This window comes from Protopterus annectens, chromosome 1.part0, assembly GCF_019279795.1.
Source record: "Protopterus annectens isolate FY-2018-M chromosome 1.part0, PAN1.0, whole genome shotgun sequence".
Lineage (NCBI taxonomy): Eukaryota > Metazoa > Chordata > Ceratodontiformes > Protopteridae > Protopterus > Protopterus annectens.
Window position 1 is genome coordinate 847,975,427 of NC_056725.1, and position 27,498 is coordinate 848,002,924.

General features: G+C 39.6%; 1 protein-coding gene across 2 annotated transcripts in view; it reads right to left on the reverse strand.

The window, feature by feature from the left end:
• Positions 1–27,498, reverse strand: part of ZDHHC14 (zinc finger DHHC-type palmitoyltransferase 14) — a 1,825,619-nt gene that overhangs the window by 71,551 nt on the left and 1,726,570 nt on the right. For both annotated transcript variants that reach the window (XM_044063663.1, XM_044063664.1), the window contains exon 8: positions 17,061–17,163. In XM_044063663.1, coding sequence (XP_043919598.1) covers positions 17,061–17,163 — 103 coding nt within the window. The remainder of the gene's footprint in view (positions 1–17,060; positions 17,164–27,498) is intronic.

The window sequence follows — 27,498 nt, forward strand, 5'->3', positions numbered from 1 at the left end:
TGTATCTGGACCACCAAAAAAAACTATGCTTCTAGACAATGCAGTCTCATATTATAATTGCACACTACTAAACATACTAAATCTACACACCCCTCTTAGAACAAAAAGGATGCAATCCAACCCCACCCCATGGCTAACCAATGAAAAATGGTATGGCAATACAGAGAAAAGGTCTGGAAAACTTTGGAAAAAGAAGAAATTCAACCTTCCCTTGAAAAATTAAGACAGATCAGAAACCTCACCAAACACCACATAAGATCTTTTACACAGCCCTACTACATCAGATTCCAATAATGGCATAAAAGCAATCACAAACTTTGCTGGAACTCAATTAAGCTACAATTCAGGTCAATCCAAACACACCAGTCCTAAAGACTGCAAACAACTCTGATAGTATAGCCAACCAATTCAACTCTCATTTCATTCAAACAGTCCTCTCAGCACTCAAAAATAACTCTTACTCTGCTCTTCATCTTCCAACACTATCTGAAACATAAAATATTCTATTCCACTTTCAATCTGTTCCGACGTCTATAGTTAAAAAACACTTCTAAAACTAAAACCACCAACCTTAGCTGCTGACAACCTATGGGCAAAATACCTAACAGTCTCATCAGATGTCTTAGTATATCCAACATCAATCCTTATTAACAGTTCTCTCAGTGAACGCCATGTACCCAACACTTTGGAAAACATTACTTATAAAACCCTTATATAAAGGTGGATCATACACAGATTTTTCAAACAACAGACCTACATCCTATTCCCACTAGCAAAAATCCTTGAAAAATATATACACTCCCAACAAATGAAATACCTAACAGAAAGCAGTCTTATCACAAATACAGCATGGTTTTAGGCCCAAACATGTTGAGTTTCACAAACATAGTCAATAATGAGAGGAACAAAGGCCCCCTACGTTCTCCTATCTTCCTAGATTTATCCAAGGCATCTGACACAGTCTCATGCCAACAAGTACTAGGAAAACTATCTTTATTAAATCATTCCCACCCAGTCAGTTACAGTCTGGTTCTGCAGTTATCTTTAAGACTGGTTACCAGTAGTCACATAGCAGCAAATGTATTCTACCTTCCTACACATCCCTAGTGATGTACCAAGAGGATTAATCTTAGACTCCCTCCTATTAATCAATATCTTCAGAAACACACTCCATAAGGCCACTATATATGCCTCTGTACTACAACATGCAAATGACCCTTCCTTATCCGTGCTGCACCAATCCTCAACAAACTCCAAAAAATCACTCAACAATCTTTCTCTGCCACTGAAACTTGGCTAATAAAATCAATTCTCCTACTCAACACAATAAAAGCAAGTTTATGTTATTCACTCCAAGGCACTTTACAACACAGAAACAGTCTTTTTAGCATCACCTCTAAATGTAGCACATCCTTAAAACTAGTATTCCAAATAAAACTACTTGCTAGACAGGGGTCCATGGAAGCAAATATTGTGGGAAGAAATAGCCAGGAAATTGTTATGGCTAGGATTGTATAGGCCCTAGGGCTGATAGCCTAGTACCAACCTTTGAACCTATGAAGACGAACACAAAATTTGATCATCACATATTGCAAGTAATAAACAAAAAATATAAACTAGAAACATTATGCTCTCTACACAGCCATACCTTACCTTACCACTAAATCTAGAAAAACTATAGCATCGACCTATTTACTACCTTCAGTACTGTATGCATTTCCTATATTTACAGATCTCAAAACAACATCAGAAAACAAATTTGATTCACATTACAATAAAACTGCAAACTTTGTTGCAAAAGTGTCTTACTACTCCTAGTACTGGTTAGCCCTTCAAGGAATGAAGTGGGTTAGAGCTCACACATTACCTTACCTGTACCTAATTGCTAAATGCTCGCTCCTTGCTGCATCACCCAGGAAACTGCCCAGCGTTACAGAATTCAATAATGAACCCCTCCTAATGACAAAGAAATCAACACATCTTCCTGGAGATTCTTAATACTCTATGTTGCCACACTATGGAGCTCCAACCCACTCTACCTCAAGCAAACAAACTTCCTAAGGGGCAACTGAAACAACACCTAAACCAATCTGGATTTCCAAAGTGATTCGTTTGTGGTCGGATCTAGCCAGGGAGGAGTTTATTTATTATTTATTTATTGACATTTGTTATCCGGGTTTGTCCAGGTGGGCTTGAGGCCCATTTTCAGTGAAGACCCAAGGAGAAAAGCTCCAACACAAACAAATTATAGAAATTCAAACTTTAGAATCAAAAATGTAACAGAAGTCTGTTATATGAGAAAGTTAAAAAATAGAATAGCAATGCATGCACTTTAAAATAAAAAAAATGTAACAGAAGTCTGTTATACAAGAAAGTAAAAAAATAGAATACCAATGCATGCACATACTTTTTTACAGTGAAACGAATATATTTACATATATACAAGAAAAATTTTGACCAACAGTATTGATTTAGTATCTTTAGTACAAATCCAAAATAATGGAGTACTTAGATGAGAGGGAAGGGAGTAAGAGAGGTATAATACAGGGGCACTAGAGGTTGGGGCTTCACAGGGCAGGTTTTGAAGTTAATTAGATGAAGTTTGAATTTTCCTTTAAAGTAAAATGGGTGGATGATGGAACATATATCTATTGGAAGTTTGTTCCAAGCTTGGGCAATGGAGTGTTTATATAGGAGTTTGCCTGAAGTTTGTTTAGGTTGGTAGATGTGCAGTAGTTGCTGTTTGATGCGGAGAGTCCGAGGTGGAGTATATATAGATAGAGACGAAGGAAGAGAGAGCAGGACAAGCTGAAGGCTTATAAAGAATAAAGTGTAGCATCTGAAGTTGAGATAGTAGTAGAATTTGGGGGAATTCAAGCCACTGGAGTGAGTTTAGGGCAAGGCAGTGATGTGAATTGTAAGGAGAGCTTGTGACAAACCTAGCTATCTTATGGTAGGTTTGCTGGAGTTTGTTCAAGGTTGTGGTTTGAATGTTAGTGAGCACTGGAGCAGCATATAGGAAGGAGGGGAGGAGTAGGGCATGTGCAAGACAGAGTCTAGCATTTGTGGTGAGAAATGTTTTATTGTGGTACAGTAAACCAAGTTTCTAGTGTGTCTTTGCTATACATTGGAGCATGTGAAGATTGAAGTTCATCATTAATGACGACTCCAAGGAGTTTTGTGTTGGCTTATAGTCTTGTTAGAGGATCAAATAGCAAAGGTGGATTTGTGGTGAGTGAGAGACTGGGGAAGAAAGAGTAAGAGTTTGGTCTTTTTGGGATTGAGGATAATTAGATTACTGGACAGCCACTGTTCAGTGGATAGAAATGCATGTTGAGTTCGAATGTGGAGTTCAGATATTGTCAGAGGTGGAGATGAGCGTTGAGTCATCAGCATACTGGATGAGGGAGGATTCATTACAAGATATGTAGAGATCATTGGTAAAGACGTTGAACAGAAGGGGACCCAGGATAAACCCTTGCAGTACACCGGCAGGGACAGGTATAAATGGAGAAGTGGAAGAAAGCCATTTGACAGATTGCTGCCTGCAGGATAAGTAACTGGAGAACCAGGTAAGGGAGGAAGAAGAAAGATTTAGATCTGCAAGTCTAGATAGCAGTAGGGGATGTGAAACTTTGTCAAAGGCTTTGGAAATGTCAAGGCAGAGACAAGATATGAGTTTGTTCTCTAGGGCCTCAGTAATAACATGTGTGAAGGATAAGAGGGCTGTGGTTGTGCTATGGTTAAGATGGAGACCATGCTGAGTGGGAGTGAGAAGGTTGTCCTGCAGGAGGTGGTTAAGAAGCTGTGAGTATATGCATTTTTCAAGGATCTTAGAGAGGGGGGATAGGATGGCTATAGGACGGTAGTTAGATGGGTCTGTAGAGTTTCCACCTTTATACAGGGGAACAGTAAAGACAGATTTCCATATGGTAGGGACAGTGGAGTCAGCAGCAAGTTTGAGGAAGGTAGGAGGCAGGTTATCAGTGGAGGTGGAGCAGGGTTAAAGCTTTTGAAGAAGAGATCTAATGTAGGAAGTAGGAACTGGGTATAAAGAGAATAGATTATTACTCAGAGGGTTGGGAGGGAAAGGCAGAGGAGTAGTGTTAGAGTTGGTAGGTAGGAGAGTTTGGATGGTGTCAGTAAAGTACTTATTGAGGAGAGTAGCTGTTTCTAGAGGGGATGTGTTTGGGTAAGGGCAGGGTGTTGAGGGGCAGCCAGGAGAAAGAATTTTATTTAAAGTCGACCAAAACTTCCGAGGGTTAGATTTACTATTGAGTTGTGTAGAGTTATAGAAGGACCTTTTGTCGTTGTTTGTTTTTTTGTAAGATTCGTGAGATGCCTATATTTATGTAGTAGGGGTAATTCCTTTGTTTTAATCCAGGCTTTCCAAGTACTACCTCTTTTGTGTATAAGGGACCTGGTTTCTTTGTATAGCCAGGGAGCATAACTGGATTTTATTCTAATCTTCCTAGAGGGAGCAAGGGAGTTTAGGGTATTCAGGAAGATACTATTGAACATGTTGACTGCAACATTGAGAGGGATTTGTCTAAGGATGGATCAGTCTGTATTAGAAAGAATGGAGTTGAAATGGGATATATTAAAGTTAGAGATTTTACGACAACCCTGTAAAGGTGGGGTTTGGGAGGTTGGGCAGTGTATCTTAAGACAGAGGTAGGAAGGTGGTGACTAAGGCAATCTGGCAAGGTAGTGGGATTGTGGTAATGGTGGGGAGCGTTAGTGAGTATCCAGTCTATTATGGAGCTGGAAGATGAGTTTTTATGGTGACGGGTAGGGGAAGGTATCAGTTGATGGAAACCATGTAGATTGATACTAAGTTGTGGAGACTCAGTTTTAAGTTTGGACGAATCGAAGTTGACATCTCCCAAGATGATGGTTTCATAGGGTATATTGAGGATATTTTCTAAGATGGACAAATTATTGCCAGGAGGGATGTAGATGGAAGCAATAGCCAATTTCATGTGAGCATTAAGGTGGCAGTTAAGGATGATAAGTTCAGCTGGGTGAAAGTCAGGGACAGGTGTGGGGAGAAGTGATAGGTTGAGGCTATTAGAGTAGAGGATGGTTACACCACCCCCTTTTTTGGGATTCTGTCAGAGTGATAGATATTATAGCCAGGTAGGAGAATTTTATTATTAGTGATGTATGGCTTAAGCCAAGTTTCAGATAAGGAGAGGATGTGAGGAGTTGTATGGGCTATCCAGGTATGGAACTCACTGACTTTGTTAGTTAGGCTTTGAATATTAACAGATTATATTGTCAGGTGCATGGGTAAGTATAGGTTTATTGAGTGAGGCTGGTTGAAAGTGTTTGGAGAGGGAGGGGGAAGTAGAAGGCAAGTGAGGTATGTGACACTGTTGAGAGGGAGAGGGGCCAGGGTTGGGATGGATGTCCCCAGATATGAGTAAGTTAGTACTAGGAAGAGAGTATAGTAATATATAGATGTAGTTTATGTAGCCTGGGTTTAGGTTTGTAAGTAGGTGGGAGGCTTTGAGGTCTAGGCAGTTTATAAAGACAGGAGGTGGAGAGGTAGAACAGGGCTGAGGAGATATTAAAGTATGATGTTGAATGAGTATCATAAGTGTAGGAGGTAGGAGAGCAGAACAGTGGAAAGGAAAGGTGCGAGTGATAAGAGGTAAGAGCAGAGAGAAGGAGGAGGAGGAGTGTGGTGGTAATAATAAGGTGTTGCATTTTTGGAGGAGGGCAGAGGGGTTGTATACTAGTTCAGGAGAAGAGGTGATGTACATTTAGTTTAACAGGAAGTTGTCAGTGTATGTCAGTATAATTTTTCTTGGCACTTGAAGTGGATGGTGGTCGGGAAGGCAGGAACTCTTGGCTGAATGTAATCCAGTACAGAAGGTCTCGCAGTGAGCCGAGATGTTGGACCTTATGGCTGATAACCTGATATAAAGTCAAGAAAGAGAAGGAGAGTATGTTGTTAGGTGGGGATAAGTCAAATAGAAAGTTAACAATTATCTATTAAATTATACAATGGTGGGATCTGGGGAGCTACAGCTATAGAATGCAAGTAAGGGATCTGGGGAGCTACAGCTAGATAATGCAAGCAAGGGATCTGGGGAGCTATAAAGTACAGTTGTGTACACTTACCATAAATGTAGATGTTTGAGTGTATTCACTGTTGCAGTCATCACACTTGGGTAATCTGCCTGCAGGTAGCCCTCGGTCGGCCAGAATACTAGCGTCTTGTGATTTCTGCGTTGGATGCTGTTGCTTCTTCCATGAAGTCAGGTCGTCAAGGGTATAAAACATGCAGCCGATGCCATTACACCAGTTTTTCTTGCCCCAGATGTCAGGAGCCCCCAAAATAGGAATCTATTACATGGTGTGGAACACCTCCAGTGAAAATTAAATACCCCTGCCATAAAAGATGGCCATGAAAAGGATAGGTAGAAAGGATAGAGAAAGAAAGGGGGCTGGAGGGAGGGAAACCAGGACTGCAACAGTGAATACACTCAAATATCTACATTTATGGAAAGTGTACACAACTGTACTATGTTCTTCGTGTTTCACTGTTGCAGTCATCTCACTTGGGTTGATCCCCAAAGCTGAGGAAGGGTGGAGGCAGTCAAGAATTGTTTGGCTGGCTAGCAGGCCTTGTAAGATTGCTGTAGCCAATCCAGCTTTGGATTTAGAAAAAAAATAGGTAAGTGGTAATGCTTGGTGAAAGTGTGTACAGAACCTCCAGGTTGCAGCTTCCAGGATGTCCCTGGTAAGGACTCCCTTGAGAAATGCTGTAGAGGTGGAAGTAGCTCTAGTTGAATGAGTTCTGATCCCCTGAGGGGTAGGTTTTCCGTGGTGCTTGTAGCAGAAATGGATGCAGTGTGCTGTCCATTTGGAAATGGTTTGCTTCGAAATAGCCTTGCCTTCTGCCCCTGTAGCAAAGCTGACAAGTAGCTGGTCAGATTTTCTGAAAGGCTTAGTCCTGTCAAGGTAGAACCTGAGCTGTCTGTGCACATTCAAGGAGTACAGGATCCTTTCCCCTTTATTCTGAGGATTAGGTAAAAAGGCTGGCAAATGGATGGCTTGGTTTAAAGCCACACTGGATATCACCTTGGGCATAAAGGATGGGTTAGTCCTGAGGAAAACCCTGTCATCATGGAAAATAATGAAGTGCTCCACCACCACTAGTACCTGTAACTCAGATACTCTTCTTGCTGAAGTAATAGCTACAAGCAAGGCTGTGTTCCAAGAGAGGAATTTTAACTCTGCTGAAGCAGCAGGTTCAAAAGGGGGACCTGTGAGCTTCTCCAGTATAAAGTTAAGGTCCCAGGTCAGGGTGGAAGCTCTCCTAGGGGGCCTTAAATTGTTAGCTCCTCTCAGGAACAGTTTTATGAGAAGGTGAGAAAAGAGAGGTGGCTCAGTATTATAATGAGCTGAGATGGCAGAGGCATGAATCTTAATAGATGAGAAGGATAGGCCTCTGTGGAGCAGCTCTGCTAGGTAATCAAGGATTTGAGGTAAGGTGGGCACAGCTGTGTCCTTTCCTTGAGTCTGACTCCAAGAACAATATCTTTTCCACTTTTCAGCATAGGATTTCCTAGTACTAAGCCTTCTGGCCTCAAGGATGATGTCCAGCACCTGTTTGCAGAGGGATGCTGGTGGTGTATTCAGGGGATAAGCCAGGCTGTAAGGTTTAGGGTTTGCAGCTGTGGATGCAAAACCTGTCACTCCTGCTGAGACAGCAGGAAAGGTATCTGATATAGGTGCCAGTGTGGCACTGCTGTCAGACTGCGTAGGAGTGGGTACCAGTGCTGGTGTGGCCAGTCTGCTGCAATAAGGATTGCCCTTGGCCTGTCCTGTTTGATCTTGAGTAGTACTTTTGAAAGGAGGGGCAGAGGAGGAAAGGCATAAATTTAGAGGTTTTCCCATGTACAGGATAGGGCATCCACCTTCCAGGCTCTGCTGTGAGGGTTCCTGGGGCAAAATTTGCTCAATTGGTGGTTTTGGGGGGGAGGCAAAAAGGTCCGCCTCTGGTATTCCCCACCTCTGGGTTAGAAGTTTGAATGAGTTGGGTTCCAGTTTCCACTCGTGAGGGTCGAGTAGATTTCTGCTTAAGTCGTCTGCCAGTGAATTTTGCTTGCCTAGCAGGAATTAAGCTTGTAGGTGCACTTGGTTGCTCAAGGCTGTGTTCCACAGAGCCATGGCTAACCTGCAGAGTGGGTAAGAATGAGTTCCCCCCTACTTGTTTATGTACCACATAACTGTGATGTTGTCTGTCTTCAGCAGGAGCTGTCCTGGAAAGATAAGGTATTTGAAGGCTGTCGGAGCATTCTGTACAGCTAGCATCTCCTTTTGATTGATATGCAGGGGAATTTGTTCTGTGCTCTATTTGCCTTGAATGTATTTGCCTGCCATGTGAGCCCCCATGCATAGTCTGATGCATCTGTTGTCAGGGTTTGGGTGACAAGGGGTTGAGTGAAAGGAAGTCCCTTGTTGTGGTTGCATGCTTCTGCCCACCAAAGGAACTCTGCCCTTAGACAAGCTATGATAGGAATCACTGTTTCCAGGTCCTGAGAATGTTGACACCAGAGACTTTTTAAGTACCACTGAAGTTTCCTCATATGCAGTCTTGCATATGGAAATGGCAGAATGCATGAGGCCATGAACCCTATGGGTTTGCAGTATTTTCCTAGCAGATAGCTGGGTTTTGGTGGCCATTAGTTTGAAATAGTTTGTCAAATGAACCTGCTTTTCTGGAGTGAGGAATGCCAACTGGAAAGTTGTGTTCAAGCTTGCACCCAGGAATACAATCTGTTGGCTGGGCACCAGTTGTGATTTTTTTTTCATTGATGGTGCACCCCAGTGAAGTTAGAAGTCTTTTTACAAATGCCAGGTGCTGAAGTAGCAATTCCTGACTGTCCGCCTGAATCAGGCAATTGTCCAAGTATGGGTAAATTTGAATAGTTCTCTGCCTGCAGTATGCAATGGCTGTAGCCAGGCACTTTGTGAATACTCTGGGCGCAGTAGATAAGCCAAAGGGAAATGCAGAGAACTGGTAGTGCAAAGAGCCGGCCCTGAAACGTAGATATTTCCTGCAAGACTCCATTATGGGGATGTGCAGATAAGCTTCTTTTAAGTCTGAAGAACAGGTCACACTCTTAGCTGGATGATGTTCTTTATTTAGTGCTTTCATCAGTTAATAAAACAATGACTTCTTCAGAATGTTGTAACACACTTTACATCCAACTTATATACTACCATGTGTTTAATCAATTAAGTCAATTAACTTTCCCTCCAAAAACATTTTTAAAACCATACCCCTGTTAAATTATTACTGATGGTAAGTTTCATAACAAAAAATACAAAACCCTATAGTTTGTATATATGCACACATTCCTTAAAAGCAATTCATATAAAATATATATTTTGCCACAATTATTAAAGAAGATTCATTAAAAAACTAAAAAACTAAGTGAATAACCAAACAAGATATGAGACAGAATAACCAATATATACTTAAAATATACATATTGTACTATTATTATTACAAATGTAATCTGATTTTAACTTGAGGTAACTAGTTAAAGAAACTATCTCATTTAATCCAAGGTGGCTCATGGCATTAACCCTTAGTTGCCACATCATTTCCTTGAACTCTAAGAATAGGTCGTTTGGTCCCCCCGTCTCATTGTATTCTAGATGTTCAAGTATTGTACATTTAAAATAATGCTATGGAAATTTAGCAATGTGCTTAGCAAGGGCGTTATTGACGTTCCCCTTCCCAATGTCATACATATGCTGATATATCCACAATCAGAAGGAGTTTTTTGTCTTTCCAATGTAGAATCTATTGCAGATTTGACATAATGCAATATAGACTACATTTTAGTACCACAGTTATTTCTGTGTGTTGATTTCACTATACCATACCCAGGAACATTCACTCTGTCACCCTCTAGGATAAATGTATACTGCGAAGAATGTCCACATTTCCTAGTGTACCCACTAGTGTAAGATCCTACCCTCACCTTGTTCCTTTCTAACATATTCTTAAGACTGATGTCTTTTTTGTACACTACTAGTGGTTTACTACCCACTGCATTACCTATTTGTTCATCATGTTGTAGGATAAACCAATTCTTAAAAAGGACGTCCCTAAATAGGGAATACTATGGGGTATATGTCAGGATCATAGCCCTCTTATTACGACTGTGGTTACTGTCACTACCATCCATGACTGCACCTTCTGTATGTACCACCTCCATTGCAGAGACCCAACAATGGATAAAAATGTCCTGATATTCTTTTTTGAATGACTTCTTCCAATATAGGTTTCACAAATCCCTGCGGGTATCCCCTTTTTTCCAACATACCCAACAGTTTGTCTCTTTCATCATGAAATGTATCTAACTCACTAACCATTCCTGCAAGCCTTACACCCTGCCCCTTGACTAGGGAACTTTTTTGATGCAGGGGGTAGCTGCTATTAAAATGGAGTAGAGTGTTAGAGTACATTGGTTTCCTATAAATAGTAGATGTGTACTTTTTGAATTTTTCATTTTTCTTGATCTGGATGTTTATGTAATTAATACTCTCTGTGTTCATCTCCATAGTAAATCTTAAGAAGGAGGTGTCCGTATTCAAATAAGAAAAAAAATTCATACAGTTCACCTTTACTTACCCCCCCACAGAATAAGTATATAATCCGGGTAACTGCCATAAAATACACACCTCCTCTACCCATCAAAGGGGAACACCTCAGTCAACTCCCATTGTAAAGGACCTCTTCAATGTCATACCGCACTCTGAAGGAGTAGAACTGTTTTATGATTATCTATGTAAGACTTCACAATATACTCACTCTAGAATACGTACACTTAGGACACTAACAGAGTGCTTTGGACATTGGTTTTCTAGGTGTAGTGCGAACTCTGGGGCCTGAGAAACTCGGTAGTTTTAGTTGAAAATGAAGTTGTCGGTTTAATATGAATATCGGTAGGTCGGAATACACCCTCAGAAGCTGGTGCTTGCACAGCGGCTCCGGACCCATCCAAGGTAGAAATATCCGCAGGTTCCATAGTCGAAGAAGCATCTCGCAGCATACCGGACTCCGAATGGGTCTCAGCAGAGGCCTGCGAATCTGAAGAAGCGGGCATTAGGGGTTGCAAAGGTGCCTCACCGAGTACCGGTGGACTGGCGACTAGCTTAACGGAAGCGTCATTGGCAGTTTTTGACCTATGCGCTTTTTTGTAAGATCGGTAGTCGGATGGCTTACCGAAGCCATTTTGGAATACGGAGAATGAGAGCGAAAGAATTTAGCTACAAAAATAGCCCAACAATGAATGGTTCAGGCGTTAAACAAGACACAAAACTGACAGGGAGGGACGTTGTGGTCTAAGCCTAAACAGGTGACGCAGTAAGAATGAAAATCTCTGTGAGGTATTTGTTTTCCACAGGCAAGACAATTGTTAACCTTTTCTGACATCGGTTAGAGCAAGAAAAAAGAATCCCCAATGGGGTACTTGGCTTTAGAAGACTTCAGATTTGAAACTCGAAAAACTAAAATTTCAGGTAGCGGCTGGCCGGCACTTGCAAACTGCTTCTGCTTCGGGCTCCTTCTCGGCAAGAAAGACAGATGTAATGGCGTCAGCTGCATGTTTTATACCCCTGACAACCTGACGTCATGGAAGAGGTGACAGCATCCGATGCAGAAATCTCAAGACTCTGGTATTCGGGCCGACTGAAGGCTACCTGCAGGCAGTAACCCAAGTGTGATGACTGCAACAGTGAAACATGAAGAACATCTAGAGGATGCAAGCGTGATATCAAGTGAGAAGCTAGTGGTCTGAGAATGCAAGAGAAAAGTGACCCTGGGAATGTGGAGGGATCTACACCTAGATCTGCATATAGCCACTTTAATGAACATAAGTATAAATCAACATTAACACAGATGGAAAAACTAATTCAGTTATTACATATATTAGTTGATAAATCACTCATCTCCATAAGTTCAATGAATGTTGAATAACAGGTTGACCCAAAAAAATCTTGCACTCTATACATTAACTTTCCGTTCATGAAGAATAAGAGAAAATACTGTCTTTTGATGCAAAAGGGCTAATCCATGTTGATCAAAATTGCAGCCTCTAAACGAATGGCAAAAAAAACACCCAACAATGACCAAAGTCAAAAAGAATACACAGACAGTTACAGGCCTAGATAAAGAACCTAAGCCCTAAATCAATCATGAATCTCAAGCCCCACAATATTATACTCTGAATATATCGACTCAATGTTGCTGTTAACCTATACACACAATAGACTCAAACTGAGCCACCGTATATCATGCATATGGCCCAATAAAACATTTAAGAAATACAAAAAAAATATGTAATTGCTTAATTTCTATCAAAGGCACAAAATATTATATACGGGACCAAAAACCTTTTGATAATAGTGGCCCCACAAATGTATGTCAAAAAAAACAAAATCGTATTACCAGATGTCCAAACAATGTTCATAAATGGAAGGGAACAGTCCTTAGGAACTTCACTTGAAACCTATTTCCACTCAATTCAGGAATGTAGAAATGCTGAAAATGACCTGCGGCTTGGCTGAGTCTCGATGTAAATCAGCAGGCCCAAATGTAAATGCTAAACAAATGGAACAAGTATACTCCCCAAGAAACAGAGGTTTTAAATTATATAGGTGTCCCACCTGTATAAAGACATTCCAGTACTTTAGAGTGATACAACCAACCAATTATTCCAAAAGAATAAAGGTCTAAGACACACAGGTAGTCCAAAACAATCCAGCGAAAAGACATACACCTCACTGTTTATGAAAAGACAAAAAATGGCAACTTGCAGGCATTCACGAAATGATGATAGAATCACCTCCGTATATCTCCTTATGCTGGCGATAGTCTAAAGCCTGATTATCACTCCATACATGACACCAAAACAGCCTCTGGCAAACTGGGTGTTGATATGCATTTATAGGACCACAAATGAACTTGGCTATATGAAGCCAATACTATATATAAGTATACATCACTCATACAAAAATCGCTGAAATTGTTCATGTTCACCTGCATAAACAACTCCAAAATTTTACAGTAGTATACCCCACCAATTATTCGAAAAGGAATAAAGGTCTAAACCGCTCACAAGTAGTATGAAATGGTAGAGCCTTCGGTACAGATTCTCACAAAACCTAGTTAGCATTCTCACAAAATGTAGTGTTTTCTTGGTTGGAACTAATAGTTCAAAAGTATTTCTTTTTGTTCCCGATGGTGCTGAGGGATTACAGATCCATATTGAATTCAGGTGCTGGGTCTTTGCCAATCTGCTGTATCCACTCCTGTAGATCATTCAGTCTCTTCTTGCTGAGGATATCAGTACAGGCTACCACATATCTATATTTTGCTGTATTTCAGTGACGAGACTCTCTCTGTTTTGGTTCAGTGAAATTTATTTACCCATGATGCATACAGGTGGTCCTTCTAGTGACAGAGCAGGGAGAACATTACCACCATGTCTCACTCTTCTTGCAATGGCACCCATGAACTACCTATATTTTGGTATTCACTCTCCATCATCAGCAGTCAAATGCAGCAGGTTCTGGATCACAAAAAGCCTTTGGTATCACTGGTTCACCAGTACAGAATAAAATGGTGGTGGTGTGACACTTTTTGATGGAAATTTGACAATTTTTGTGAGAAGCTCAATCTTCTAAAGGCTTCAGTTAGCTCACAGACTCATTAGTGTACAAAAACAGTCGTCCATGTTAATAATGACCAGGTCAAAGATGTTGCTACCTCTAGTGGGGGTGTGAACGAGCTGGTCCAGGGCACTGGAATTAATGTTTCTGTGGAATGACAGTTTTATACTCTTTTATAATATTGTTAGAGTTGTGCGAGTCTGTGGAATTAAAAAAATGTACCTGTTTAGTGAGCCCTCAGCAGGGCCTAACCGACTAGCCATGCTGTTTTAGGTGGTAACATTGGACTATATGACTTGTAGAGGGAATCCATGTCCACCCCTCTTCGACTAGTTCAGGTCAGCCTTGAGGTGCTAGCCCCAAAGATTTCTCAGATAGCTTTATCCTTGCTAAGGACTGCTGTTATCCCATCTGCCTTGAAGAAGTTCTCTTGTAACTCTGATCCATAAGAAACCTTCTTTTTAGTCTTATGTGGCTGATAATTTATAACCAATCCCCAACCTTTTTTATGAGTAAGGTTAATGAAAATGCCTGCTAGGCACAGCTTGAATCCTACCTTACGGTTAAGGAGCTCAAGAATTGTTATCAATCTGAGTTTCTCTCTCATCCGACTAGTAAGGCTACGCTCACTTAAGAGCTAAATGACCTCCTGATGACTAGAGACTATTGTTTCTATTCTGTATCACTCCTGCTGGATCTCGATATGGCATTTGGCACTGGGAAGCATAACATCTTGATCGAGCTCATTTGCCCCCTACTGTGACCGTTTGTCCATGGTTCTGGAGTGATTCCAATCTTACCCCATTAGCTGTTGCTAGAGGTTGACATCAAGCTTAAATCCCTCTGCCCTTTTTTCTCTCTATGAATCACAGAGTATCACAGGGTTCAGTCTTCAGCCTCCTGCTCTTTACCGTTAATCCTCCACTAGGGATCTTGTGTCCTTCTGGACGTGTCCTTATCTCTGCAGTCATTTAACAACAGTGGTGCCACTAATTTGTAGTTTGCCTTTCAACACTTCACTTATCATACCTATCACTGCATTTCTCCTGCTTTCACAGCTACTTATTTGCAGAATTTTAGTTTAGATTTCCTTTAGCATTTCAATACTTTTTTCACTGGCATATTTAGAAGGCAGTACCTCAGAAATGGCTACATTAAACAGAGGATTGCAAGGAGTACAACTCCCTGCATGGGTTTCTGCCACAAACAGAAAACTGCTGTAGTGCACTGTTCAGATTGTTTCATTCAAATTTACAGGCATGCAAAATATTTTTTACAAGGTACCCTAAACCTCTACTGCAAACCAAGTCATCAACTGAAATACCTAGCCTATGTATCAAAAATGCAGTTCTATTCTTTTTATTTTTTCAAAGGCACTGACACTGTTTTTTTCCCTAGAGCACTGTAAAATATTTACATTTGTTCAGCTAGTAATGGCACTAATGATCTAAAAGGGGGACAAATTGATTTATTTTCTGCAAATGAGAGGTGGTAAGATTTCTGTTTACTGATACAGCACATATACCGCAACTTAACGATGCACTGGCAGCATGGGGTGTGTACATTAAGGTTACAGCACATTAGTTATTCTAATTCAAAAAGTTACACATGGACATTGCAGTGCTAAGGTTACTGCATGATGATTGTTTTGGTTCAGAAATTTGTGCAAACCTATTGCAGTTTTAAATGCTGAGCATTTATTGTATAAACGTTAACTAAACTGCACTTGAGATAAGTCGCTTATACCTACCTCATACTTAGCATTTAACAGTGTAACACAGTACCTTATTCAAATAGCTCTTAAAATACATTCACACAAAGATTCTAAATCGCTACAAAATGTGCATCAAAAAAATCGTACAATGACTTTTAGACTGAAAATATTTTTATTTTTCCTCAATCGTTACAACAACAAAAAGATCTGCCTAACTCTATGCACCTAGCTAAAACAGTGTGATTTTTAAAACCATTTTAGTAATAATCTACTATAACTATATACAATGGCTTAAGACAACGATATTAAAACATGACATGTTGGAATTTTAACAAGCTAGACATGATTTGAGGTAGTATAGCCTAAGATTTATTTCTTTGTTTTTCTGCTTATATTAATATTGGCATGAAGCACTAATTATCAGCTCTCATTAACACCTTGTTTAAAATTAGCTCATCTGGGTTTACTTACTAAATGTTGTTGTTGTTTCTTTCTGCTTTTCCCAGTTAGGGGTCGCCACATAAATTAAGATTTAACCCACCCTCTTAAGAAACAAAAGCACATACTTCAATTGATAAGTGGCAAAACACTTGCCCTCTTGGCACCCTGAGGAAATAACACAACGCTGACAGGTGATTCTTTCAGCAAAGCTTTCCAAGTCTGGATCACACTTCATGACATGTCTGCTGTTTTGCTATCAGAAAATAATCTAAATGGGGCAGCAGTTACTCCTCCACTCTGTATGACTGTATTTACTGGAGATGGAATTGCTGGGGAAACAGTGCTTTTTGGCATTTTTGAGATCTGCAGTTTGCACATGTAAGTGTTCTTTTGATCCAGCATAATTTTAAACCCACAGCTTCTAATGTAAAACCTGAAACCCCACAAGACACACACACACACACGCAGACAACTTTGTCTGACTAGGACTGACCTCCTCTGACAGCAGTATGAAAGCCTCTAGCTTCGTTTTGTAATATGCCTGCATGAAAGGGAAGGATGGAAGTACAGAAGCTTCACAACTGACCAGCAGTGTGAATTGCACCAGAATGGGGAAAATCAGTCGGTGGGGACACACCCACTTCTTACTGGCAAGTACTTAGTATACCGTTTGCAGCTTTATGTGTTAACATAAACACATCTCCTTCTATATTAAAAAAAAGAAAACTTCACCATGGTCACATTCTTGTGTGATGTTCAATTAAAATGTCCAAAGGCCTTCATTTCTTATATCATTACATGTACACAATGTATTGACGTTTAGTTTTAAAAGCAAAATAGCTCCCTTGGATAAGCAAACTACGTTCAAGGACTGGTGAATTATAAAAATAACATCACAATAAGTACTAAACTTCAGTCCTATAAATTGTCCAAGAATTATAGTTGACATTTTGCCTGCCCCTCCCCAAATGTAAGCAGATGAGTTTGCCACTGAGTGCAGTTTTACTGCTTCGTTTCCATTATCAAGCTTTATCAGACATAGACAATGCAGTCATGTTATGGCCACAAGAAACAAGTGCTTCCATGTCTCCCATTTTCCCAGCATGCAGGTGTTAGTGATTAATGACATCAGGCATGATGAAGGGGAATCAGCAAACAAAAATAGAGTTCTTGATGGAGTAGACTATGGGATGCTCCCTACCATGTTACTCTGAGACAGGGTCGCCCCATACATGGTGACACCATTTGATGGTGCTGTTGATTGCTGTGAATCTGGCTGAATGAATCCTCTTCTGTCAATTACACTGTGAAAACAAAAATAAATTGTTCAGAAAGTATTAACCACAGACATGTCAGCATTTTCCCTCACTACTATACTTTATAATACACCTGACAACATACAAACCAATGTACAATGTTACTTCTTACCATTCTACAGTCTGTTGGGTTTAAATGAATCTGTAATACTGCAAACATCACAAATAAGACCTCTTATTATAACTTAACATGTATTCAGATTGCCTCCCATTACTACATTGTCCTTTTTTACTTGTTATCCTTTTCTGTATACTTTTGATATTTATATAAACTTGGTATAGCTGTTAGGTTCTTGCATGCATTTCCCTAGGCAGCTCTAACCCTATATCCTTCAGAGCAAATATAAAGTTATAGCTGAACTGGCATGTCCTGTTACAACAGTTTTTAAACACTGCATATTTTATTTATCACATTCATTAAACGGGGTACTGAACTGATCCATTATAAACCAATTTCAGGCTACCTTCCTATTAGATCAAATGCTTTGTACTTGACAGTATAGAGTAAGGGTCTAATTAGCTATCATAGAACAGTGGCACATTGCCAGTGGACTGTAGGAAAATCAGCCTAGATTTTTCTCCAATGAACTGTCAGCAGACAGTATACTGAGGGAACACATAAATGGGTACTTCCCTCAGCCACGTCCTCCTGCCCTGACACACACACACACACACACACACACACACACACACACACACACACACACACACACACACACCCTAAACAACCGATATATTGCCCAGGACGGCAAACAGAAAAAACAAAAGGCCAATAAGAGTGCAGAAATACTCATAATTACAAATACCACCAAACCCATAACAAGAAATGGAGTCAGTCCTACAAAATGCATCCCATTATTACATCAGAAGGAGCAATGCAATAGGAATTCATTACACAGATGACAGAATGCAAAGCAGTATAACTCTCAACTGCTAGCAGCAGATGAACTGTCTAAACGGATAGGTGGATTGTCTAGCCCCTCTGCCCACCTTAGTTGTTGTGTCTTTCGGCTTATCCCGGTTAGGGGTGGCCACAGCGGAACTCCGGTCTGCTAATGTTTGGTAGTGGATTTTACATGCCGAGTTACCAGCCCTGACACACAACCTTCAATGAAGGCACGCCCATTCATGCATGCCTCCACACAGAAGACGCTCTAGCTAGAATCGAACGCGACAACGTCTTGCTGTGAGGCGACAATGCTACCGCAGCACCACTACCTGCCCACCTTAGTAATGGGTGCAAATCCTAACTTTAACCTTGCCCCTTCCCCCACCCCTAACCCTACACCTTACCTTATAGAATACTTCCTGCAACACTGCTACTTTTCAGATAAATTTGAGGCTCATGTCATGAGGGGTTTTAGTGTGAAGACCGGGACAGGAAATAGTTGTCCTTTCTTCTTTCGTAGTCTTGATATTTAGGTTGTTCGATTTTTTTTCAGTTTTGAACTTCCAAAAGCCAGTATTCAACATTAACTAAGTTCAATCATTCATCAGGGAAAAGATGTACCATATGTTGCATATGTGCCACTGGTAAAAAGATCCCCAGAGAAGGAAACTATTTTAAATTATATGACCTTATATGTGCAAAGAATGAAGTTAAAATGTCTGTAAATATTCTTGAGGCTTGATCAGTCCAAATAAACTGCAAAATGGAAGTGGCAATCTATTGCTTGAAACTGAAGATACTTTCTGCCTGACTGCACTGGGCAGACAGGCATCATCCACAGATATGTTAATCATGAAGCAATCATGTTCTGTGAAAGGTAGTAGTTTTTAGAAGGACCATTTTGAATTTCTTTGCAACTGCAAGCCAAATAAGACCACGTAGATTCTAAACTGGTCACAAGGGTTTGAGCTTTTTGAGAGCCATAAAAAGCTTGGAATAAAAAACCTTGCCCCTCTGGTGGAACAGGACTCAATAAACTGTAGAGAGAGAGAAAATGTTGGGAAGACTAGAAGAGTTGCAATTGGTATTGAACAGTCTTTAGAAACTTACCGATGAGCCGTTTATCTGCTGTAACAGTAAAATTTACCTTCGAGTGAAATGGAGACGCGATGAGCAGCACTACTGGGTCCAAGTCATGAGATCATTTCACTTTGCGTATTTCTTCGATATGGAGTACACGTAAATGTTTAAATTAAATTAAACAGTAATCTGCACGTACACAAATGGCCACCATATGGTCATAAAGACCATAGCTTTTTGTTTCAAGCCCTGCAACTCATAAGAGAGGGCAACAGAAAGGGGGACATTGTAAATAATACTGAGTATAATGAAACGAGATGGATTATTGAACTGGGAGCCAACAGATACCCTGGTCTAAATGGCGTGGTGCCTTTAAAGCCTATACTCAATAGGTGTAGACCCTATGTGAAATAATCGTATTGAGTGCTTAATTATTTTCATTTGGTGATTGGTTAGTACGTATTTTAAATAATGTGACTGTTAGATGTTTTTATGTCTGATGAAGGGTTTTTACCCGAAAGTGCAAACTTCACCTTTGTTTTAAATAAAGAACTTCGATTTCAGCCTAGTGGTCTGTGCATTTATCTTCTTCACATCTACATTGCTTTAAACCATGGACTTTTATTTCTGCCAGCCTTACTATTTTTCTCAAAAGTAAATTTGACCAGTTGTCATTTGGCAATAAACTCTCAGTCAACTGCTTTTCAAGGACATATATGGTAAGCATTACAGTTATCACACACCATGCCTACGAACAAAAATGACTGCCTTCATTTATAAAATTATTTTATAGTTTGCTGGTTCCTGTAAAAGGCCTCTTCCATATGGAAATCTGTTACAGTACTGTGGAGTAATTTTATGAAAAAGATATTTTAAAGTTGATCAAGTCAGTCACTTATTTCAGAGTCAGCTAAAATATTACCAGTTGGTTTCCTAAAAAGATGGGCAGAGAAAACAGGACCATTGAGAAAATCATTATTAACTCTACACTGTAACAGTCATCCCTCCTAACACATGCCCTTATACAGGCTTCTATAAAACTGTAAGCAAATGTTGTCACATACACTTCTACTTTATCTACAGAAGTATGTTTTTAAAACATAACTCTCGTGAGCCCATCAGAAAGAGGTTGTACTATTTCTTGCAAGACAGTTCTAGTAAAGAACCGGGTGAGACAAGTAATTTGTTGTTTTAACAGATAAAGTGCATGATATACAATTTTTCATAAATTTGTCCAGCACCTTGGACTGTCAGGTGGCAGTGGGTGCCATGGGAAATGTCTTTTCTCCATGCTACACTGGTCAGCTTTCCAGTTACTAAACACGCCAAAAATATCCAAGGAAGTCCAGTAAAGTCTCTCTGCCCTCCATTCACAAAGGCTTAGTGAAATGCAGAATTCTTATCTTGCAAGTTTTCCACATCATGATAAGCCTTTCCAATTCACAGACCACTCTACCATTGAAGTTTTCACCGTGTGGGAATCTCAGTATTGAGTGCAGTCTCATAGGTGAAACTGCATTCTAATTTGTAGTCTGTGGGAGTGGCTAAGGTTAGTTAGCCATGTCCTCTCCCCTGGAAATGTTTGATTAGTTGGCAGAGTCTTCTGTAATGACTTCCTCAGACCGAATAATGTATTAAACACAGCAGACATTTTAAATAGTGCATGCACCAATCACATACTGAGCATCACTCATGCAATTGCAAACAAATTACATCAGTGCTTGAGCCCTTTTCTTTTTAGGCTACACAGTCGTCTCTATTGTTGAACTCTGATATAAAGCAGGCTTTCAGCCTTACCTACCAAATAAACTTTCGCCAGCATAATTCATCTTCAGCATCAAAACTTTTTTCATAATTAGATATTTCTTCTAAAACTAAAAATGTAAAATGCACAGAACAACTGCTGGTTTTGTGATGCTTAGCTAAGGCATTTTTAACATCGCCTATCTCAACAGCATGTTTATGCTCATAAACACGTTTGTACAATTCTCTGCTCATATGTCCAACATAAAAGGAAGGGCAAGATTGGCACATTACTAAATAGACAACAAACTTACTTCTACATGTAAAATAGTTTTTAAAACTATATATAAAACCATTTATGTTAACTTCTTGGACATCAGTCAACAAATAATCACACAGATGGCAATTAAAACATTTGAACATTCCAGTCTTACATTTATTAACCAAAATGGATTTGGTAAGTTTCCGCTGGAAATAATTCTTAAAACTTTTCCCGCTTTTGTATATAAACTGAGGCTAGTCCCCCACTTTGTGTTTAAATTCAGTAGAACTTTGTATTATTTTCCAATTATTCCTAATAATACTCTTAATAGTGTTGGTATCTACACTATTGCTAACTTCCAAAATTCTATAATCTTTTGGATCATCTACAGTTTGAACACGTTGCCTTATTTTGTCTCATTTCTTTCACAACATTGAATGAACCACTTACTACATCTGCAGGGTAACCTCTGGACACAAATTTATCACAAAGGTTTTACTTTCAACATTAAAATCTACATCTCTTTTGGTTAACCTGTTAATACACATCAGCTGACTTTTGACAATATTGTCCTTCATCTTTTTAGAGTGCATACTACTATAATGTAAGTATGAATTGTCTTGAACATCCTTTTTGTGCATTTTTGTAAATAATCTGTTTTCACCTTTAATAACCACAACATCCAGAAATTTGATGTTCATAGCATCAAACTCACCTGTAAATTGTAAATAGACAAATTCTTTCAGACTACTGACATCACCTCTCCATACAAGAAAAACATTGTCAATAAATCTATTTACAATTTACAGGTGAGATTGATGTTATGAACCTCAAATTTCGGGATGTTGTGGTTATTAAAGGTGAAACAGATTATTTACAAAAATATACAAAAAGGATGTTCAAGACAATTCATACTTACATTATAGTAGCATGCACTTTAAAAAGATGATGGACAATACTGTCAGAAGTCAGCTGATGCGTAACAACAGGGTGAGGAGTGTGTGTGTGTGTGTGTGTGTGTGTGTAGGAACACAAATGAGGCTGCACAGATAAGAGTGTGTCTATCTGGGTTGTCACACAAGGGAGTTAGGAAATCAAGAGTCTGGATGTGTATGTATGCATATGTGTCACTGAGTGTGGGGTTTATATGTTGATGAGTAGATCTCTGTGTGTGTTTGGGGGTGCTAACATGATACATGAGTCCCTAGAAAGAACAGTACTTGGTGTGATCCAGTCTGGCAGTATTATTGTTCGAGTAAGAGACACAGTAATGAGCCAATAATGAAGTCGTTCTGATTGTGGCTACACCTGTCTCTGGATCACAGTTTCTCAACATGGTGCTAACTGCCAAATCTGCACTTGGCATTTTTTTTCTGAACCTTAGGTTTTGTCTTAGGGGCAGGAGTGTGTGTACCAGAATGCAGAGCTTCAACAAATGAGTCTTGAAAGGCATTACGAAGAGGTTTAAATGCTCACATTGGTTGCTTCTCTGGAGAAATGAATGCTTGAGTAGTCAGTCAAAAAACTTCTTCAGAAGATTGATGGTTTCACCGAAACTAACATCCTGACATGGATACTAGCATAAAAATGTACTTATTTAATCAGTTACTTTGTTTGTTTACTGGGGAAGTACAATGATCACAACAGACGATTTGCAGGCACAGTGCAGATAAATCATCATGGTCTAATGCCAGGCTGCTGAGGAATGGATCTAATTCCTACAAAAATCCAATCGGGTTGTTTCTTTTCCTCTCTTTCATAGATGAGACTAGTGAAAATGTAATCTCCATAGGTTCTATTGCAGACCTTAATGAAGCTTTCAACTGCAACAGGGAAAACTGCATTGAAAACAAGGGCTTCAATCTTTCAGCATCCTTTAAAATCTGGATGTTTTTTTCTTTGTAGTGGCTATCATCCCTACACGGGCCAACATAAATGTCATGCTTTTGATGGTGCTGATGCAGGTGGTATAACTGTCCCATATATGTGTCATGTTATTCTGTGCCTTCTTCAGCTCTTTCAGCCTGGAAGCCCTGAAGGGAAGTGTGCTTATGGTATGCAATGATCAAGTGCTCTAGCTAGTACTGACATAAGTAAAGCACAAGACTGAGACACACTTCATCCAAACGGTTTACTATTGAAATGCATCCAAACATCATCACAACATTTACAAGTTCCCATACAAGGTAGAAGCAGGGAGGGAAGGATAACTGTTAAATTGACTTCTCCTTGAATATCTAACTATCATGGCAAGTATCTCATAACTGTGCTATCATTTGGGGAGGGGTTACTATAACAGTACATCACAAAATTTGGGTAGACTCTACGCAGTTTTCTATTAGTTCTAGTACGTAGACAGTTATTGGGATCTCATGTAGCACAGTCACGGCAAAACCACTCTAAGCCCCTAGACTCTGCATCTAAACGGCAGTGTTTGGTGAATATGTGGACAAGAATCCATGTAGCAGATACTACAATATATAATATGGAAACATTCATAAAATAAGCTGCTGAACATGCTGCTACTGCCCTAGTGAAATGCACTGTTACTGTCTCTTTCAAAGGTGTGTTACATTTATCATACCACAAAACAATACAATGTGATAACAGCTTTGACAAGATGTGTTTAGTCAAAGGTAGGGCTTTTTCCCATTTCATAAGAGAGAAAATTTTGATCTGTTTTCCTGAAAAAAGTACAGCTAAATCAGTAAACTTAGGATAACAGTACATGCTGAAATGATCACTGCTACAATAGCTAAACTATATGGGTTATATCCTGGCAAGGCATTATATGTGTAGGTCTGTGAGAAGGGAATGGTGTGAATGATGAGAAACAGCCTTGGTGAACAAAGTCCCATGTATAACACCAAACGTAGATCAACTGCTGGAATGTGAGACTATGCAGTCTGCTAAACTGAATTAAAATGTCAAGTACCAACTCAGTAAGTAAACTACATGAAAAAGGGTAATAATAAAAATCTTCCATCCTTTCCAAAAACATTTTATATATATATATATATATATATATATATATATATATATATATATATATAGGGGGACATGGGATATTGGAGGATGTTTAATGAAATATGACAAAAGAACAAACCTAGTGCACACATTGCAAGGAAGAAAGGTGTTAGGAAGTAGACTGTGGAAACTATTCATTGGTTCAAAGTGGCCAAGGTAGTAGGATTGTACAGGGGAAAACAATCTCATAGGGTAGATGAGAAAAATGGAGTATGGAATGGGACAGAAACAAGAGTAAATGCTCCTTAGTGTTCCTCCTGTACACCTAGCAGGTAAGACAAGAATCCTGAAATAGAACTGAAAATATCCTATACATTCACACTATGCTAACTCTGTTGGCAAAGCCTGGAATTCACTTCCTGCTGAACTTACTTCCATGCCTATTCTAACCCAATTCAAGAAAAGCCTAAAACAGTATCTAAAAATTAGATGGCTTTGCCATTGTGTGAATCCTAACAAATGCAATATAATCATGTCATAAATAGGTCTTTTACTCAACTCTATAATGTTTTTTTTCCAGTTTGAAGAACGTAACACTCTATTTTTGTATAATGCTGAAGAAAACAATATGTTTATCTGTAACAATGATTTTCACTATGTGTATATATATATATATATATATATATATATATATATATATATATATATATATATATATATATATGTTTCAAAAAAGTTTATTGTCTTAATAAGTTTGTAACTGTTCTTAAAGTTATAGTGGAGCTTTTCTCCCCAGGCCTCCACTGAAAATGGACATGTATCCAGTCGGACTATCCTGGTCAACAAATTTAAAATAAAATAAATAATAAATAAAAGTGATTCCAAGTACCCAGAGTTCCTTGGTGAAATTGGTTATACTTCTCCTGTTTCCACATATTATGTCACTGCACACAGCCAGATGTGCTTGTAATGAAGTGGTCTATGTAAATCTTAGCCTGCTGGTAGACAGGAATCTTGATGAATGTGTTCATATGGGAAGGCCCTTGTTAGTCTAATGAGAATGGTTAACAGTAGTCCTGATAGTCTATCCCCCTCAAGTTTTGTAAGGTAGAAAGGGTAGAATCTGACAGCTGGGTCTTCATGACCCACCCCAATTCCCTTGCAGAGGAAATCTAGTGATGTTGCCAGAGCTGCGACTTGCTCTGTAGACACACAGTAGGTTCTGCAGTTTGTCTTAACACAATAAAATGGGCCCATTACACTTTTTGTTGCATGCTGTAATTTTTGGTCAAGCCCAATACAATTCCAACCCCAACAGTGACATGCCTATACAGGCATACATACCACTAGTTTGCCCATTTAACTTGCTGCAAGCTGCAATTTGTTGGCCAGGTCCTGGATGTATTGCCTTCACAGCAATCTACCTGCACTTTGCCTTAAAATGACACAGCACACTCATTACACTTTTGTTGAATGCTTTAATTTGTTGGACAGGCCGAGGATTTCCTGCCCATGCAGGAAAACTGCATGTACTGAGATAAAGTTTGTTTTAACATGATGCACAGCAAAAACTACACTTTGACTGGATACTTCAATTTGTTGCTCAAGTCTCTGAATTCTTTCTTCCACAGTGACTGCTGGGACAGAGCACAGATAACCTTAACATGACACACTGCACTGAATAAACTTTTACTGTGTGCTCTAGTTTATTGCCTAGGTCTGAGATTTCCTGCACCCACTGCAACTACCTGTACAGGGAAAATAATTAGTTGGCCCTAATATGGCACATTGTGCCCATTAATACTTTCATTTAATGTTGTAATTTGTTAGCTAAAGCCACCAAGTCCTGCCCCAACAGTGATTTGCCTGTATTGGGACACAGGACTAGTTTGCCTTACCATAACACAGATCACCCATTACAGTTCTGTTGCACACTGTAATTTGTTGGTCAGGTCCAGAATTTCCTACCTTTACAGAGAGCTCCCTGTATTGAACAGCACTAGATATTGCCTGCTGTTCTTTGTGCCTACAGTTTGTTAGGGACTGCAGTACATGTTGCACAGTTTTGCTACCTGTGGATGTTTAGCTTCACTGGTCACTATGGCATAATACTGAAATATTTATAATGTCCACAGCATCTCTCCAGCTGCAGGTCTCAGCTGTGTGCTCCTGATTGTTTTAATATTAATCTCCCTGCCACTCATGGTCTCTTTACAGTGTGCTACAAGAACACTTATACAAAGTTCTTCCATTGCTCCCACATCTTAAAGTGTTTGGCTAACAGTCTTTATCTGAAAACACCACCATCCTGCAAGGGCTCTGTTGTAATGAGAATGTGCAGACCGAATGGCTCAAGCTGACATGGGAATGGGGCCCATTTCCTTCTCACCCCAGCTTAACTGCTCAGTCACCCCATTTTCCTCTATACGCTTGTAACTACACCCATATCATTTCAATATGATCCACACACCTTACATATCCATACACACCTCTTCCGAGTTCTACACTTACAATAACACATTTACTTGACTCCATTTCATTTAACTAACAATAACAGGAAGTAATTATACCATAAGTTACAACTACAGAAATATCTAAGAAATATCTCAGTCAGCTATTACAAAAGTAAACCACATATTGACACCTTAGATACATAAATAGTAATACACTGTACTGTAAAGTTTACATTAACTATGAACCTATCAACACCTTGACACACCTGATGGCTTCAGACACCCATGTTAATGTTACTTACCACTTCTGCAGCTTTTACTATACTTGAAATGCTATATTATGTAACAGACCACCTACCCTGAAGCATATGTAGCGACAAATTCATCACTACTATGACTTACAGTTCATAGGTTCATAGGTTCATACTAGGCTATCTGCCCTAGGGCATTTATAAGCCTAGCCAGAGTGTGTTTGGCTTTCGCCACCCATTTTAAATTAATTTTGCTATGCCTTTTTTTGAGGTTAGTATACTGTGCCTCTGTCTAACAGTGACACAGAAGTGATAGCCGGGTAAACTACGACTCTCCCATCCACTCATCAAGATACCTCTTGAAGAGACTCAATGTGGGACTCTGACTAACCTGGACTGGGATTTTATTCCAGAGTGAAGGGAGCCTCTGGTATGAATCTGTCCCTCCAGCATGTCCTATTTATTTCAGTGCTGAGGTTCAAGCTCGATGGGATTTGGATTTTCTGAGGTGCAGCATGTCCATTAATTCCGGGTTGGACATGGCTTTATCAGGCACAGATCGCCTCTGAGCAGGCGGTATGCCATTGAGTAGAGCTGGAGTTTCTTTAACCGGCAGCATATGGCATCTGTTTGAGCCCTTTGATCCTCTTGGTGAGGTACTTTTGGGGTCTTTCCAGT